Here is an 18137-nt window from a genome sequence, read left to right on the forward strand (position 1 = left end):
AGGTCATGATTTCACGGTTCCTGAGTTCAAGCCCTGCATCAGGCTCTGTGCTGACAGCTCGGAGCCTGGAGCCTGCTTCAGATTCTGGGTCTCCCTCTCGCTCTGTCCCTCCCCTGCTTGTGTTCTCTCGCTCTCTCTCTGTCTCTCTCTCTCTCTCACACACACACACACACACACAAACATTAAAACTTTTTTTTTTTTTTTTTTTTAATTTTAAAAAAAGGTCAACTGGAAATTTTGGGTACATAGGTAGGTAGGTCTTATAGACTGATGAGCTCCACAGAAGTGTGAACAAGATGGTTTCTTTTTAGACTGCAATCTATAAATTTGGCTGCAGATTTTCTTCTAAGGCTATTCAATTTCTTTAGGTATCAACCCATCCATCTCCTGCTGAAACACAGGTGGGGCTGGAAGGAAGGAAATAGTGGTGGCAGAAATATGCTCTCCTACTAGCATTCTGGAAGCCAAGCAGAAGGATCACTATTGGTATTTGTATTTTTCTTTATTCCCCTGATTTCAGTCTGCCCTTAGCCATGAGTGGTATCTTTGAATTTGAAGTCTGTATGGTTTCATTTCACCTCAAAACAAATCTCCTGTCTCCTGCTTGGGTGAAGCATCAATCTGCTTCTTACTAACTTTCACAAAAGGTCTTCTTTTCAACCCTAGGCTTCATTCACCCTTCTCCATTATGACACATGGTTATCTCCTATTCTGGAATCTGTCTGGTGTTCTGCAGACTTAACTGGCTTGCTTATTATTGGCATCTGTTGCTCAGCTCTGTGAAAAACTCCATCCAGTTTTCATCTTTCAAAATTTGTTGACACTGCCTGCCCATCTGTTGTCTCCTTGTTTTCGTTACCCTTATGGATTTAATCTTTTGCATTTCCATATTCTCATCTTAGTGGGATTTCAAAGGGAGCAGGAAAAAAGGGTCAGTTTTCTGTGTTTAATTATAAGTCCTTCTGTCTTTCTGTACACAGAAATAAGACACTAATAATGCTGGACAAAGCAACCTATTGTCAGAAAAAGAACTAAACCACAAAACAGCTGCTGAATTTCAAACACACAGTTGACAAATTAAGATGCAGAACCGTCTTTGTAAATCAACTTACTTGTGTGGAGCCTGTCAGACCTCTGGAATGACTTCTTCCCCAAGCCTAGCAAGGGATTTTCCACTTGAACTGAACAAGAAAAGCTAGAATTTGAGTTCTGAGGGCTGCTTGACTGGCCATCAGATGGCTTTCCTTCCCACATTGCTAAGAGAAAAAAATATATCAAAGACTGGTGACACTGAGGTTACAGACAGAAATCAATCAAACAATTAAATCATTCAACACTAACTAAAACTGCCTCAAACATGAGGCAGTGTGACCTTGCACATGCGTTTTGAGTCTGCAAATTCAGAGTTAAAAAATAAAATAAACTCCCTTCTGGAAGGAAGCACATTATTTGCTTCTGGTGGTAAATTTCCTTCCTAACTAAAATACAAAGCTCTGCAAGACAGAGTTTAAATTTGGCAGGCCCATATAATCAGCTAGCATCAAAATGAATTGTGTAATAAAATACAAAGTCTGGGGGCGCCTGGGTGGCGCAGTCGGTTAAGCGTCCGACTTCAGCCAGGTCACGATCTCGCGGTCCGTGAGTTCGAGCCCCGCGTCAGGCTCTGGGCCGATGGCTCGGAGCCTGGAGCCTGTTTCCGATTCTGTGTCTCCCTCTCTCTCTGCCCCTCCCCTGTTCATGCTCTGTCTCTCTCTGTCCCAAAAATAAATAAAAAATGTTGAAAAAAAAAAAAATTAAAAAAAAAAAAAAAAATACAAAGTCTGTATCTAACCCAGTTTAGAGGAAAAACAAAACCAAACAACAACAAAAATCCAAAGGCCTGTTTTTTATATCCAATGGAAATTCAAAGGTACCTATATTCTTAGGAAGACATTTTATCATTAAAGGAGAAAATGGGTGAAGTTTGGTCTGAGTGTCTTGGCAATATCAGCTTTTTAAGATCACAGATTAGAAGCTTCCTAATATTATTAGGTTAGACATCTTGGAAGTCAGTCACTGATCTCATTCTAACATGCAAATCTCATTGATGTATTTTTTCGTAACTGCACAATGATTTTGTATAAATTTTCCCATTTACCCTGAAAGGATTTATATTGGTGATTTGGCAGTAACAGACTACGTACATAAATACAGCAATTTAAAAATAAATGATATGGTATCCAAACGTGGAAAAACAACACAAAAATACGGGAAAAAGAACTTCCACTGAAAAGATGCCCAAAGCTGCCTACCAGGCCTGGCAGATACAGAGTCACTGGTTGCTTTGACAGTCTTCAGGGAGAGAGGCTGGTTGCAGGAGATGGACATGCTTGGCCTGCATTGCTGTTGCTGCTGCTTCTTCTGCTGTTGCTGTTTTAGAGCCTATAAAAAGAAAACTGGCTATGAGCAACAAAAACAAATCAGTTTTTAGTGATAGCAAAAAGTAAACGACTGCTTTTTAAGTGGTGAGGAGCATGCTGATCATTCAATTTCTTTGAAAGCTATCAAAGTAAACAAAACTTAAATGAAACCAGTTGAACACAAGGCCTGAATGATACTTTAAGAGTCTGAGTATTTTTTTGGCAGTATTACTCCTTTAGATAAATGTAAGAATTAGTCATGAACATTTTTAGAACCTAAAAATCACCAGTAAGCCATGGACTTTCCATATCTGCAGCAGCAAATTGGAGGTTTTCAATCATTTCTGGAAACAAATTCTAAACCCTCCACCAAAAAGATTCCCACTTGCAATAATTCTACGTACAAACGTAAATATTTAGCTTATGTATATTTCAGAGGTGATACATTTGGACAAAAGGTTGTAAATAACTACTTATTCTGATCGACTGTAAGAGCAGTAAGATTTGGCCCAATGACCAAATCCTCTGCAATTTACAGCAATGCAATATATAGAAGGGAATAAAGGTTAGAAAAGTTTTGTTTTTTTAATTTTTTTTAATGTTGGTTTATTTTTGAGAGAGAGAAAGACAGAGTGTGAGCAAGGTAGGGACAGAGAGACGGAGACACAGAATCCGAAGCAGGCTCCAGGCTCCGAGCTGTCAGCACAGAGCCGGACACGGGGCTTGAACCCACAAACTGTGAGATCACAACCTGAGGCGAAGTCAGAGGCTTAACCCACTGAGCCACCCAGGCGACCCTAGAAAATACTGGTTCTAAGAATAGTGTGGTTCCTCCTGGCTATTTCAGAATTATTTTTATTTCTATAACGTTTCTAGCTTGCTTCTAGAATACACTACACTCAACTAGTTAAATAATGAATAAAAAGACAGTTAACTTCTCAGATTTTAGTCATGAAAATATATGAAGGCAACTTTTTAACTCAAGGTTAAAAAAGAGAAACTAAGAAAGTAAAGATACATTTCAAGAAAAGGCTGGAAATCTATGACCTTACGAAACTGCCAGTTTAAGCTTCAACCTTCAGAGCATCATGCAGAAATGTGTGAAATAACTGACCAGTTGGTTCCCATTCCCTCCGCACAATATAGTTTTCTCCTTCCGGTTCCACATTTACACTCATCCCTGCTATACAACAACTGATCTTGACTAAGCTGTCAAGGGAAAACAGTAACGGAGTGAGTCAGGTATCTGGCTCACATTCACCTACAACATTACAGCAGGCAAGCAGGCACATAATGTATAAAAAACATTGGCTCAGGTCATGATCTCATGGTTTCGTGGGTTCAAGCCCCACATGAGCTCCATCCAGGCTGGCAGCCCAGAGCCTGCTTTGGATTCTCTGTGTCCCTCTCTCTCTCTGCCCCTCCCCCCACTCATGCTGTTTCTGTCTCTCTCAAAACAAATAAATAAACTTAAAAAAAAAAAGTTGGCATTTTCTGATTAGCTTATCTCTCATTCTCTGCAATCAGAACAGAAAATGTTTATACACTTCCTGGGTGGCAGCCACTAGAGTCTGTTCTGGTCATTCACAATATCTAGAACATTCTAGGTTAGTGCAAAATTTAATAGAACCATTTGATCTCATCTATTCCTACTGTCATCATATAAATTCAGACACATGATGGAAACAGAGTAACTTATAGCCTCTCTATTTAGGAAGCGTACTCAGTTCTTTTTCTCCCTCAGTAGTTTACAAACAGTGTTCCTAATTCTATTTTAAAATTAAAAAACGGGGTGTGCCTGAGTGGCTCAGTCGGTTAACTGTCCGACTTTGGCTCAGGTCATGATCTCCCGGTTTGAGCCCCGAGTCAGGCTGTGTGCCAACAGCTCACAGCCTGGAGCCTGCTTCAGATTTTATGTCTCCCTCTCTCTCTGCCTTTGTCCCCACTCGTGCTCTGTCTGTCTCTCTCTCTCTCTCTCAAAAATAAATAAACATAAAAAAAAATTAAAAACCAAACAGCAAAAACAACCCTTCATTGTCATAAAGGATAACTTATGTTGAACTAATTTTTTCCTCATCTAATACCATACCAAACATACACTGAAGGCAAGGCCTTACTTTACATCCCACCAACCTTATTTACATAATTTCCCATACTGGAATTCTTCCAATACATTTGACCCTTGGGATTATAAGAGTGTAATAATACAGGAGTAGTAAACATGTTGTGGATTATCTAACAAGGTTTAGGAAAATACTTGCCTTTTCCTGTGGAAAAAAGCATCTTATACTTCTTAAAATCCTCCAAAGTATTTATAAAAATACAAGTGCTATTTTGTATTTTTATACAAAATAAAATATTGTATTTATTATCCAGGCAGACAGCAATTACTGTTATTGAATTTCTGAAACTCTTAATAAAAAAGCACTTTTGCTTTAAATACTTTAAGATCTACATAATTTTTTAAATTTCAATTATATAGAATAATACATGATTACGATCTTTACCATTTATCACACATAAAGCTAAACTCCCTTGACCATCACTCAGTCTTGTCCCTAATCTTCAGAGATAACTACAAACATCAATTTATTTTTCCATATTGAGCTTTTTTTTTTACATTGACATTATGAGTGTATTTCTACTAAAAATATAATATTGTTTTGCAGATATGTATTTATTTTTTATCAATGGCATCATGCTCTACATGTTATAATATAACTTCAGTGATTCAACATTATAGTGTGGTGATGCTTCCATGTCTATATATATAAAACAACCATATTACCAACATTTAATCTTGCATAATTGTCCAGCATATAGATATGCCATCATTTACATAAGGAATTCCCTAACTGATATATATTAGGCTACTTGCAAGTTTTTGCTATTACAAACTTTAACACAAATATTTGTGTGTGTGTGTGTGTGTGTGTGTGTGTGTGTGTGTGTAATTGATATGTGTATTTATTTGTATTTTTCTAACCTAAGTTCCAAGACGTTCAAATGCTTAGTCATGGGATATGTGCTCTTAAAATTTTAATAGACAGGGGCGCCTGGATGGCTCAGTCAGTTAAGCATCCAACTCTACTGTGGCTCAGGTAATGATCTCATGGCTGCACTGTCAGTGAGGAGCCTGCTTGGGATTCTCTCTCTCCTTCTCTCTCTGCCACTCCCCTGCTCATGCTCTATGTTTCTCTTTCTCAAAATAAAGAAATAAACTTTAAAAATAAAATAAAATTTTAACAGACATCACAAAATTTCTTTCTACAGTAATTTATATTCCGTCAAACTGCCATTAGACATTTTTCTACATACCTGCCAACGCCTGATATTACAAATTAAGTTCTTGTGTATACCAACTGAGGATAAAAGTAGTCTGTTACGGTTCCATTAATTACTAGTGAGTTTGTATTTATAGATCATTTTGCATTTAAAAAATTGAAAGCTAGGTCTTTGAACAGCCCAACAAAATAGATGGATGGCTAAGTAGCACTGGGAAAAAAGATACATGATAAACGAACAACACTGAGGAACAAAAAGGACACATAAAAGAACGCTACACACAACTTTAAACAATTTTCTTTAAAGATTTTATCTATACCCAACATGGGGCTCAAATTTACAATCCCAAGATCAAGAGTCGCATGCTCTACTGACTGAGCCAGCCAACTGCCCCACAGATAAATACGTATTTTTAAAAATCAAGTGAGGGGACCCTGGCTAGCTCAGTGGACTGCTTGAGCCTCTGACTTTCGATTTTGGCTCAGGTCATGATCTCACAGGGATTCTCTCTCTCCGCCCCTTCCCCTGCTCAAACGCAGGCACCCACATGTTCTTTCTTGCTCTCAAATTAAGCAAACTTAAAAAATAATGAAAAATAAAAATAATATCAAAAATATCAATAATATCAAATGGACCATGTTTTAAGAGAAATTTCCAAAAAAACCCTTTTTCTAAAATTAGTTCAAAAAGCAGGAATCAAATGAGACCACTAAAAATAGATGAAACTGAAATGCTAGCACAATTTTAAAAGGTGAGATTTAAAAAATTTTCAAGAAAAAGATAATTTCTACAATTGTTTTCCAAAAATCTAGAAAAATATAGAGAGCCACCCAACTTATTTTATTATATTAGAACCATCCTGAGTCCAAAACTGTACAAGAAAACAACGAAAATCTTAAAAAAGAAAATTCTATAATGTATTCAAAAATAGGTAACAACATGTAGAGTTTACTCCAGAAAGCTAAGTATATGTTAACATTAGAAAATCTAGCCATGGAATTCTGTGTTTTAATAGATTTAAAGAGAAAAGCTACCTGATCATCTTAATAAATGATGAAGAAAACGAACCTAAAAAGTTCAACACCTAGTCATAATTTAAAACAAACAGGGGCTCCTGGGTGACTCAATCAGTTGAGTGTCTCAGGTCATGATCTCACCTTCGTTAGGCTCTGTGCTGACAGCTCAGAGCCTAGAGCCTGCTTCGGATTCTGTGTCTCCTTCTCTCTCTGCCTCTTCCCCACTCACACTGTCTCTCTCAAAAATTAACATTAAAACAAACAAACATGCACACAAACAAAAGCTTCTCAGGAAGTTAGGAACATATGAAGAGCTTTTTTTTTTTTTATTTAAATGTTTATTTATTTATTTGAGAGAGATCCAGGGAGGGACAGGAAGAGAGAAGGAGAGGGAGAGAATCCCAAGTAGGCTCTGCACCGTCAGCACAGAGCCCAATGAGGGACTCAATCTCACAAACTGTGAGATCATGACCTGAGCCAAAATCAAGAGTCAGACACTCAACCACTGAGCCTGCCAGTGCCCCACAAATGAAGAGCTTTTTAAACGTGATAAAAAGACTATCTACCACAAACCTACAACACAGAGGTACATATATTACTAAATCCAGATTGGGAAACTACATGAAATTTTTCCTTAAAAGGACCTAATGTCCTTTCAAGAAATTGTCAATGACTTCCAGAATCATGCATTTTTAATCAAGAACATAATACTTCTGTTAAACACAGACTAGCATGATTACCTGTTTTAGTGCCTTCTTGCTGTGCTTCTGTGATGGAGAAATGACTTTACCTGCTGGAATGGTAGGTGATGGGCAGCCTGACTGGGGAGAGGATGGTTGTGACAGTCTAGACGATACTAGTTGGGGGGAAATGACAATAAAAAAGGTGGTTATCAGAGTTGGTATCAAGCACCATTCCTTCCCCAATCATATGCTGCTACCTGTATTAAGAACTGTGACCAAACACTTTTGGGAAGGATCTTCTTTTTGGAGTTCTACTGCAACAGCCTCCCTTTTCAGTTTATTTCCTCAGAAAGTTCTAGTGAAGGATGATAGGACGGGGAAGGGATGGGTGTTAATATTCACTACTTTTCATTTTTTTATTTTTCAATAGATTGATTGAAGCAGGAAGAATATAAACCATGAGTCATCAAATTAGATAAAACTGAGAAAAGATTCTAGAGCCTGTTGTACAGTATGTGTGTCTTAAGGTAAATCTGATGACAACATGATACAGTGCAAGGGCCCTGGGCTGACAGAAAGGGTCCAGTTTTCCCTATTTTAAAATGAAGGCGATAAGGCCATTCCACCTCAAAAACTCTAGAACAGCTTTAATTCTTATATTCCTTCATCTCTTAAATCAATAGTTTCAGGCCCACCAGTCAGTGTGAGAGGGTTGTAGGATACCTCTAATGGTAGCAATGGACGTTTGCACAGGGTATAACCCCTCTCTACTCATCACTACTTGTTTTATACCCCATCAGAGCTGAGCCAAACATCAGTCTTATGTGAATGAGGGTTTCCCCTTCAAGAGCCTGTCCTCTTCTAATAAATAGCAATTACAGTTTTAGGTTCCGTAAAGTTCAGCAGTGCATGCAGCTCACGGCGAGAGATAACGAAACTGCTGATTCAGACCCTTTAATAATAAAAGAATAATTGCTGCCGCTGGTGATGACTATGGAATAGTGTTGACAGAGTGCGTGCTTACTGACACCTTCTCCTTTCCATGGCAGCTGGACTATAAAGGCCTGGATAGCAAAATGGCATCCCATTTAGCTATGGCTAAAGAGCTTTAAGATACCATATAAAGTATGTTGGTAGATAGCTACCTGATATAAAAGTGCAGAAGCATGCATGACTCATTGGAATACACAGGTTTGGAAAATAGCATTTCCATGGGTTCTCAGATGTCCTAACAAAGGAATACACAATAGATAACATTTCAAGAGGACAAGAGCAGTTAACACTAAGAAGGTTGACTTGTCAGACTTGGTATTGGCTTTGCATTCCACCCTTATGACAGGGTTTATATATGGGAAAGAACTGACATACAGTAAGTGTGATGCTTAAAAAAGCTCACTGTGGGGGCGCCTGGGTGGCGCAGTCGGTTAAGCGTCCGACTTCAGCCAGGTCACGATCTCGCAGTCCATGAGTTCGAGCCCCGCGTCAGGCTCTGGGCTGATGGCTCGGAGCCTGGAGCCTGTTTCCGATTCTGTGTCTCCCTCTCTCTCTGCCCCTCCCCCATTCATGCTCTGTCTCTCTCTGTCCCAAAAATAAATAAAAATGTTGAAAAAAAAATTTTTTTAAATAAAAAAGCTCACTGTAATCTATCATACAAGAATAAAATTGGGTAGTTCTTGAGATAACTGAGCAGCAAAAAGAAACCACATCCTCAGTCTACTTATGTGGACCAATTTTAAAAAATAACAGCTTTACTGAGATAAAGCCCCATACTGGTTAGCTGTCACCCCTGTTTCCCCTAACTATGCCTCTAACCCCAGGAGGTCAGTAATCTACTTTCTGTCCCTATGCACTTGCCTATTCTAGACATTCCATACAAATGGAATCAAACAATATGTGCTCTTTCATGACTGTTTTTTCCACTTAGCATGTTTTCAAGTTTCATCCATGTCAGAGCATGGATCAATACTTCCCTTTTATCACCAAATAATATGCCATTGTATGCACACACTGCATTTTGTTTATTCATTAGCTGATGATCACTTGGGTCATTTACGTCTTTGGCCATTCTGAACGATGATGTGAAGAACACTCATCAGCACAATTTCATGTTGGACAGATGTTTTCAATTCTCCTGGGTTCATATATTAAAGTGGAGTTGCTGGGTCTTACAGCAAGTCTATGGTTAACTTTTGAGGAACTGTCAAAATGTTTTCCAAAACGGCTATACCATTTTTATAATTCCACAGGAATGTATGAGGGTTCTAATGCTTGTCAACACTTGTTATTGCCTATCTTTTTCATTTGAACCGATGTTTTTAAAGGGACATAATGAAAATAAAGTTAAACACTATTAATATTTGACTATGCTCACTTTCTCGTCAATGGTTTGCAGAAATCTGAAAATATGCATTTCTTTACCTACCTCAAATACTGCCTAAAAATAAACAGAAAACAAAATAATTCCCTTAGAGAATATAAGAATTCCATTTTGCAGCCTGAAAAAGGAACAATAAAAGCTATCCGTATTACCACGGCAAACTGTTTGGACTGTTCCCCCTTAAGGCAAAAGCCCTTTCTAACAAATGAAACCATAAACACGTCTCAAAGCCAGCCAAACTCAAAGCCAGCCAAAATAAATCACGAAAACTTCAGGACCCACCAAGTAAGGAGTATCTCCCAGATTTGACTTATGCCAAGTACTGGTCTCATAACGTATATGAAACTTTGTCCTAACTTTCATATGTTTAAGGCTCAGAACTACAAACAACAAACAAGATTTAAACACATGGTGAGAAACTTCCCTCTCACATTGCGTTTTAGTGGCTACCTGTCTTCACACACAAGTTTATTAATAAGAACCAAAAGTAAGTATCTTGTGTGTATCTAATAGTGTGCTAGGTTCATGTGAACAGGATTTCACTGAACTACCCTTTAAGGTGGGTCCAAGTCTGCTTTCTATTCCCACCCAAACTCCTCCAATTCTCCCCTCAGAGATAACTAAGTAGTGTATTTGGGTTGGCATCCTTGCTGACCTTTTTCTACACAAAGAAAAAATATGAAAAGATTTTTAAGGACATATATTTATGCAAAAATTTAAATATACACATTCTTCTGTATATTGTGAGATTATCTAAATTTTACATATCAGGAAATGTAATGAGTTTGCCAAAGGACTCAGACAGTAAGGGGCATAGCTAAGATCCAAACTGAGTATAGTTTCATGTTTTTATTTTTATTTTTATTTTGAGAGAGAAAAGAAAGTGTGTGTGTGCACAAGCCAGGGAGGGGCAGAGAGAGAGAATCCCAGTGTGTCAGCACAGAGTCCAGTGTGGGGCTCGAACCCACAAACTGTGAGACCATTACATGAGCTGAAACCAAGGGACGATTCACAGACTGAGCCACCTAGGCGCCCTGCAAACTAGTATTGTTTTCAGAATGAGTGGGTATTTGTTGTGAGCTGAATGGTGGCCACCAAAAAGCTATGTCCTAATCCCCAGAATCTGTGAATGTCACATTATTTGGAAAAAGAGTCTTGGCAGATGGAATTAAGTTAAGGATCTTGAGATGAGATCATCCTGGATTATCTCAGTGTCCTAAATCCAATGACACAGAGGACAGACAGAAAAGAAGGCGATGTGAAGACAGGCAGAGATTGGAGTGATGCGGCCACAAGGCAAGTAAGTCAGCAACCAGTAGAAGCTAAAAAAAATACAAAAAACAGACTTCTCCCCCTAGAGCCTCTGTAGGGAGTGTGGCCCTGCTGATACCTGATTTCAGACTTCCGTTCTCCAGAACTGTGAGAAAATAAGTTTGTTTCAAGGCACCTAGTTTGTGCTAATTTGTTATAGCAATCTCAGAAAAGTAACAGTATGTAAATTGATTTTAAAGTGTCATTGTCAATCCATAGATGTTTATATATTTGAGATGTTTAAATCAAAAACAATCATTGCAAATTTGGCACTCAGATTGTCCCCTTTTGAGTTAGTGTGAGAGCCTGTAAGTTGTAAACCATCTTTAGGACATGGCCTCAGCAGTAACCAACTGCTTCTCCTTGCTATCTAACAAGAAAGAGTCCGAGGCAACCTTGCATCTTTTTCTCCCCCAACTTGGATCAGCCACTTCTCCAAGGACCACTGATATCTTTCAAATAGGAAATGGTATTAAAAGACCATGTGCTGCACCGAAGGGGGTAATCACTTGCTACAGGGTTACCACTGGTTCTAGGACTTTAATGGTTAGAACAAGAAAGGTCTTTTTTTTTTTTAATTTTTATTTATTTTTAATTTTTTAATGTTTATTTTTGAGAGAGAGAGAGACAGAGTATAAGTGGGGGAGGGGCAGAGAGAGAGGGAGACAGAATCTGAAGCAGACTCCAGGCTCTGAGCTGGCAGCACAAAGCCCACAGGGCTTAAACTCAGGAGCCATGAGATCATGACCTGAGCCGAAGTTGGGCACTTAACCAACTGAGCCACCCAAACGCCCCGAAAGTCTTTTTTTTTAGAAGGAGAAAAATTCATGCACAGATAACAAATTTTAATTTTATGTTACAGGACTGTCACTTAACTTTTCTGATTTTATACTTCTATCACTTCCCTTCTTCCCTGATAACCCTGGTTCCTAATAACATTACTGTAATTATTAATGTTTTCCTAATATACATCTAGTTGCAAAGAAACTGTACCAATATAATTACTGAAAACAAGACTACTCAAATATAGTTTAAGATGTCTTTGTGTCTGGACTCCTACACCTAAGATAGATCCCAAACAACTTATGTATGTCATTATGCCAAAAATTTGACATATACTTCAGTTTGCTTTGTTTCATATTTCTAGAAAGTACACTTTAAAAACTTGTTTTAATTATGTAAAGCAATACAACAAGTTACTTCCATATAAGCCTAGCTCCCTCCCCTATCTACACTACTTTATTACTTCTCTTCCCTTTTAGGAAATTGTTTGTATTAACTATCCTTCCATTTTTGTTTGCTTGTATTTTTGTTTTGGCGAAAACATAGTGTATATATTTTAATACTTTTACTTTTTTTTTAAGCAAAAAAAAATCTGCACTGTAAGCTGTTCAAAATCTTGATTTTTTTTTTTAACTTAACTAATATATCCTGTGGAACATTCTAGAAGAGAATACAGAGATCTTCCACATTCCTTTTTTAATAGCTACACCGAATTCCACTGTACAGATGTACCATAATTTCTTCAACCAGACTTTGGTGAGTATGTCCATTCTTTCTTGTCTTTTGCTCTTATTACTACAATGTCTTAATCAGTGGTTCTTTAAGGTATTGTACCAAGAAAAACACCATCAGTACCAAAAAATCTGTTGGGAATGCAAATTTCTAGATCCCAGTCTAGATCTACTGAATCAGAAACTTGGAAGGTGGGGCCCAGGAATCTGTGTCATAATAAAATCTATGTGATTGAGAAGGATTAGTCTTAAGCTATGCTATTTTGTATTGTCGACAGTATCTGAGGATTGATTCTTAGAGGTGGGTTTGCTAAGTCAACGGATAAAAATATATGCTTCCAGAAACAACACTTTAAAAAGTTTTATTATTCTCAGGTTTTAAAAGGAGCTCACCCATGTTTTCTCCTTTTAGTACTCAGTTTCATGTTTTACATTGTATCTCTCGTTTGTTTGAAATTTATCATGGAGTATGGTGTGAAAAATGAATCCATTTTCGTCGTTTTGGAAAATACAGCTCTAAATTCTAAAGTAGCAGACTTTATCTCCACGGATTCTTTTGTCAGATTCATAATTGCATGTGTCATCTACACACAGAAGCAGCTTTCCCCTTTTTTTGTTGCTCACTGTTCCAACGGCTTTCTCTTGCTTACTTGTGCTAGAATATAAGAACTGAGACACTGGGCACCTTGTTCTTGACTTGTTCTAACCTAAGGGCAAGCCACTGGTGTTTCCCCATTAAGATGCTGGGGTTTTTTTTGACTAAGTTATTATGTTAAAATAGTATCCACCAATTCTCAATTTTATTGAGTACTGAATTTACACAAAGGCCTTTTCAGCAAGTACAGAGATAAGATTTTCCATATTAGTTGTATTAATATGATAAAGTATAATGGATTTCCCAGTAATGAATCATACTTACAACCTAAAACCCCATTTTTTAAGGATATATAATTTTTTTTAAGTTTATTTATTTACTTTGAGAGAGACAGCATGCGCACACAGCCAGCGTGTGTGTGCAGGATTTGAACCCACAGATCATGAGACCACAACCCGAGCCAAAACCAAGAGTCAACGCTTAACTGACTGAGCCACGCTGGCGTCCCAGGATATATAATTTTTTTAACATATGGCTGGATTCTGTATGTTAACCTTTAAGATCTTCCCTCAACGTTCACAAGACAGCTTTGTACTTTGTGGAAAGTTTTAAAATTTTACTTCGAAAAAGAATCTGGATGACCTTTTTTCCTGCACTGGAATAGTTTTAAAAACATTGGGATTGTTTGATCTTTAAACGTAGTCTGTGAACAATGAATTTCTGTTTAAGTATGTGTTCTTTTGAAGGGGAGCTCTTCTATATCCCTTTTTGCATGAAACTTAATTGTTTAGATTTTCTATCTCTACTGGGTTCAATTTTTATGCATCCTGTTCTCCTACAAAATCATCTCGCTTCATCTGAGTTCTTAAAGCTTGTGAAAAAGTCTTGTGGTTTAAAACTTTTGTTTTGGTATTTACTTCAATCTGAATTTGTATATGTATATCTTTTCTCTTTTTAAAGGTCAGTGAAGCTGGTCTCTTTTATTCATTTATTTTGAAACTGTTTCTATCATTGTCCCCCTCTCAAATTCAGTAATTTCCATTTTAATTCTTTTGTTCAGCTTTTTATTGCTTTACTTTGTTCTTCTTTTTTCTAGCTTTCTTGGTTGTATGTATATTATTTTTATTTATTGATAAGAGGTATCCAATGCCCTGATTTGTTTTCTGGTAACTACTTTGGCTGTAACTCACCCAGATGGCCCTACATTAACTGATTTCTGAATGTTAAACCAGCCTTGTACACTTAGGATAAATCCTATCTGGTGGTGATGTATAATTCCTTTTATAAATCATTGGATTCAATTTGCTAAGCATTCTGTTGGCGATTTTTGCATCCATGTTCATTAGAGACATTGGTCTGTAGTTTTCTTCTCATGTCTAGTTTTGGTATTAGTGTAATGCTGGACTCACAGAATGAGTTAGGAAGTATTCCCCCTGCCTCTATCCTCTGCAAGAGATCATACAGAATTGGTATAATTTCTTCCTTAAATGTTTGGTAGAATTCATTAGGGAATCAAAGTGAGCCTGTTTTTTTTTTTGTTCTGGAAGGTAATTACTGACTCAATTTCTTTAACAGGCACAGGCCTGTTCAGACAGTCTATTTCTTCTTGTGGGAGTTTTGACAGATTGTGTCTTTCAAGGAACTGATCGATCTCATCTAGGTTATCAAATCTGTGGGCACAAAACTGTTCAGAGTAAAAACAAGAAAAACTGTTCATAGTATCCCTTTATTATCCTTTTAAGTCCATGGGATCTTTAATGATGGCCTCTCATGTCTGATATTCATAATTAGCTTTCTTAGCTTTATTGATCTTTTCAAAGAATCAGCTCTTGGTTTCATTGATTCTTTTCTACTAATATTCTGCTTTCAATTTCATTGATTTCTGCTCTAATTCTTAGTATTTCTTTTCTTCTGCTTAGATTTAATTTAGATTTTATTTGCTCTTCTTTTTCTGAACTCTTAAAGTAGAGGCACAGATTACTAATTTGAGATCTTCTTTTCTAAACTAAATTTCCCTCTAACCCCTGCTTTCTTCACTGCATACCATGACTTTTGATACATTGTGTTTTCATTCTCATTCAGTTCAAAATATTAAAAAATTTCTTTTCTTCTTTGACCCATGTGTTATTCAAAAGTGTGTTGTTTCTTTTTCTTTTTTCTTAAAAGTTTTTGTATTTATTTAAGTAATCTCTATATCCCACTGGGGCTCAAACTCACAACCCTGAGGATCAAGAGTTGCATGCTCCTCCAACTGGTCCAGCCAGGTGTCCCTCTATTACTGACTCTTAGTTTAATTTCACTGCGGTCTGAGAGCAGACATTATATCATTCCCATTCCTTTACATCTGTTAAGACGTGTTTTATGGACCAGAAGAAACTATCTTCGTGTCAGTGGGAGAGTCAATCTTCTTAGGGATGTACTGGATGATATTAAAATTAAGAAACTGTATTCATCAAAATAAAGTTTTCAGAAAATAAAAAAGGCCACAAAGGAGAAGTTACTTATGAGATATACCTTCAATTAGGTAATATATGAATAACTAAGGAAAAGATGACCCATGAAAAATTGAAAACACTGGAAAAGGCATTGCACAAAGGAGGCCATCCAAATGATTACTAATGAAAAGGAGTCCAATTCTGTTGGCCATGATGAAAATACAATTTAAAACCATAAGGGACACTATTACACAGTAACCAAAGTCTAAAATGTAAAAGACTGACCGTTGGTGAGCATGTGAAATATTAGTTGAACTCTCATACATTACTGGTATGGTAATAAATTGGTACAAGCACTTTGGAAAACTGTCTGGTAATACACACTACACTTTAATTCTGCTCCCAAGTATATACCTAAAGAAATGGGGGGGGGGGGAGACATACACAAAAGCATTCACAATAAAGTTAATAAAATAGGCAAAAACTAGAAATAACCTGATGTTCATCAATGGTAGAATTGATAAATAAATTGAGGTACTGGGAAATATTTATAAAATAGAATACTCTTCAGTTTTAAGAATCTGATGAATAGGGGCACCTGGGTGGCTAAGTCGGTTAAGCGTCTGACTGGATATCAGCTCAGGTCATGATCTCACAGTTCATGAGATCGAGCTCCATGTTGGGCTCTGTGCTGATAGCAAGGAGCCTGCTTGGGATTCTCTCTCTCCCTCTCTCTCTCTCTCTCTGTCCCTACTCCCCCCCCAAAATAAATAAACATGAAAGAGAAAAAAATTTTAATGAAAATATTTAAAAATAAAAAAAATTTTTTAAAGGAATATGAATAAGATACACAAGAATTTGGATGAAATCTTACAAGAGCACAGAGAGGGCCACTGGGGTGCTGACACTATTTTGTTCTTTGATCTGAATACTGGTTCATGGTGCTGTCCCATTTGTGAAAATTCAACAAGCTGTATACTTACGATATCTGCACTTTTTCAGATATATATAATCAAAAATTTTAAAACAGGTAAAACTAATCTATACTGACACAAGGGGCAGAAGTTTTTGCGCAGTGGCTAGAGATGGCATAATGCCTCTGCAGTGCTAGTGAAGGATCATTATAGTTAATTATTTACTTATGGAGGTGCAGTTATTTTCCACTCTCATTTCAAAACAAGGGCTTGTTAAAGAAATACAGCATCCCCAACAGTTTCTAAGGTTGACAAATCATTTAAACCACTGCTGTTTAAATGCGGTCCAGCTAAACCATTGCTGTTCAAATACAGGTCTGCTACAAGAGAAATAACAACAGTGAGAATACGCATTTAGACACTTTCATAGAAATCTGACACTGCTGGGCCATTTTTTATATATTTTACGTATCAGTGCACAAAGGATAGAGGAGGGAGGAGAGAATGGTCGTTTGTGATGAAAAGTTTGAGAATAAACCAGCTAGCTGAGGAGGGGAGGATGCAGGGTAGGGGGTGTACAGGAAGGGCTTGGGAATAGTGGCCACAGTCACAAAATAAGGAACCAAGATTTCCTAGGGCTATATCCTACAAGATGAACATATTAAGAATAAGACACTGTTTGAAAAATAAACATTAAGGCTGCGTTTTAACTTCATCAAGCCCCTGATTATAATCTTTTTAAAAAAATGAATTACATTTATTTCTTGGTAGATAGTATGTGTGCTTGCACATATGATTTTTCAGTGCACAAATTCATGTGAAAGACACATATTTCTTGAGTTCTGAAACCAACACCAAGCAGTGGGAAAGCAAACCTCTGTTATGTTTTTTGCCTTCTCTCCATTCCAGCGTTTTCCGGGTTTCATAGATCCGTACTGATTAGTGCTGGGACACCAGCGTGTTGGCCCAAAGGTCCCACAAGGCCTGAGACATGTTTATAATCCTAATCTTACAAAGTGGCACTTAGAGAAAAATAATCCCTCACACTTCTGTACTACCAGTTATACTTGTAACTTCAAATAAAATCAACTAATGTCACCAATTAATCTCATCCTGAATTAAGAAAATCTACTCAAAACAAATGATTTTCAACAGTAAAATGGAAATAAATTCTTTTAACCTATATACCAGTGAACAGAAATGAATTGAACTAACGTAAATGTAAAGGCCGCTTTTAGGAAACGGACTTGAGCAATGAATGCAGAGCAAGGCAACCCCTTGGCTGAATACAGACATCAGGCAACCCATCTCCAAACATCCACAGACAGTAACTGACCAAGGGGTACTTACAACCAGGCACAGTTACCAAAAAAGGGAAAATTCCATACATCCCCATACCTCCTCACCTTCCCCCCTTTAAAAACAGCCCCCAACCACTGCCTCAAGTCAGACAGCCTCTCCTCTAGGGTCCTGCCTGCTGCTCCCTTGCAGTGTGTTCAATAAACTCCTATTGCCTAGGTTCTGCCTCAGGTGAATTCTTTCAATGCCTATTGCCCCACATTTGGAAGACCCCATCCAATAGGAAGAGACATCACAATAAACACTAGT

At 37.4% G+C, this 18137-nt stretch overlaps 1 protein-coding gene across 4 annotated transcripts in view; it reads right to left on the bottom strand.

The window, feature by feature from the left end:
• Positions 1-18137, bottom strand: part of ASXL2 (ASXL transcriptional regulator 2) — a 135898-nt gene that overhangs the window by 29824 nt on the left and 87937 nt on the right. For 3 of the 4 annotated variants that reach the window (XM_058682748.1, XM_058682750.1, XM_058682749.1), the window contains 3 exons: positions 7441-7556; positions 2292-2421; positions 1113-1256 (listed from right to left, as the gene is read on the bottom strand). In XM_058682748.1, the coding sequence (XP_058538731.1) occupies positions 1113-1256; positions 2292-2421; positions 7441-7556 (390 nt within the window). Of the gene's footprint in view, positions 1-1112; positions 1257-2291; positions 2422-7440; positions 7557-7640; positions 8753-18137 lie in introns of those variants that run through there. The other variant, XM_058682751.1, reaches the window with a different exon arrangement.

The sequence above is a fragment of the Neofelis nebulosa genome, chromosome 9, assembly GCF_028018385.1.
Source record: "Neofelis nebulosa isolate mNeoNeb1 chromosome 9, mNeoNeb1.pri, whole genome shotgun sequence".
Lineage (NCBI taxonomy): Eukaryota > Metazoa > Chordata > Mammalia > Carnivora > Felidae > Neofelis > Neofelis nebulosa.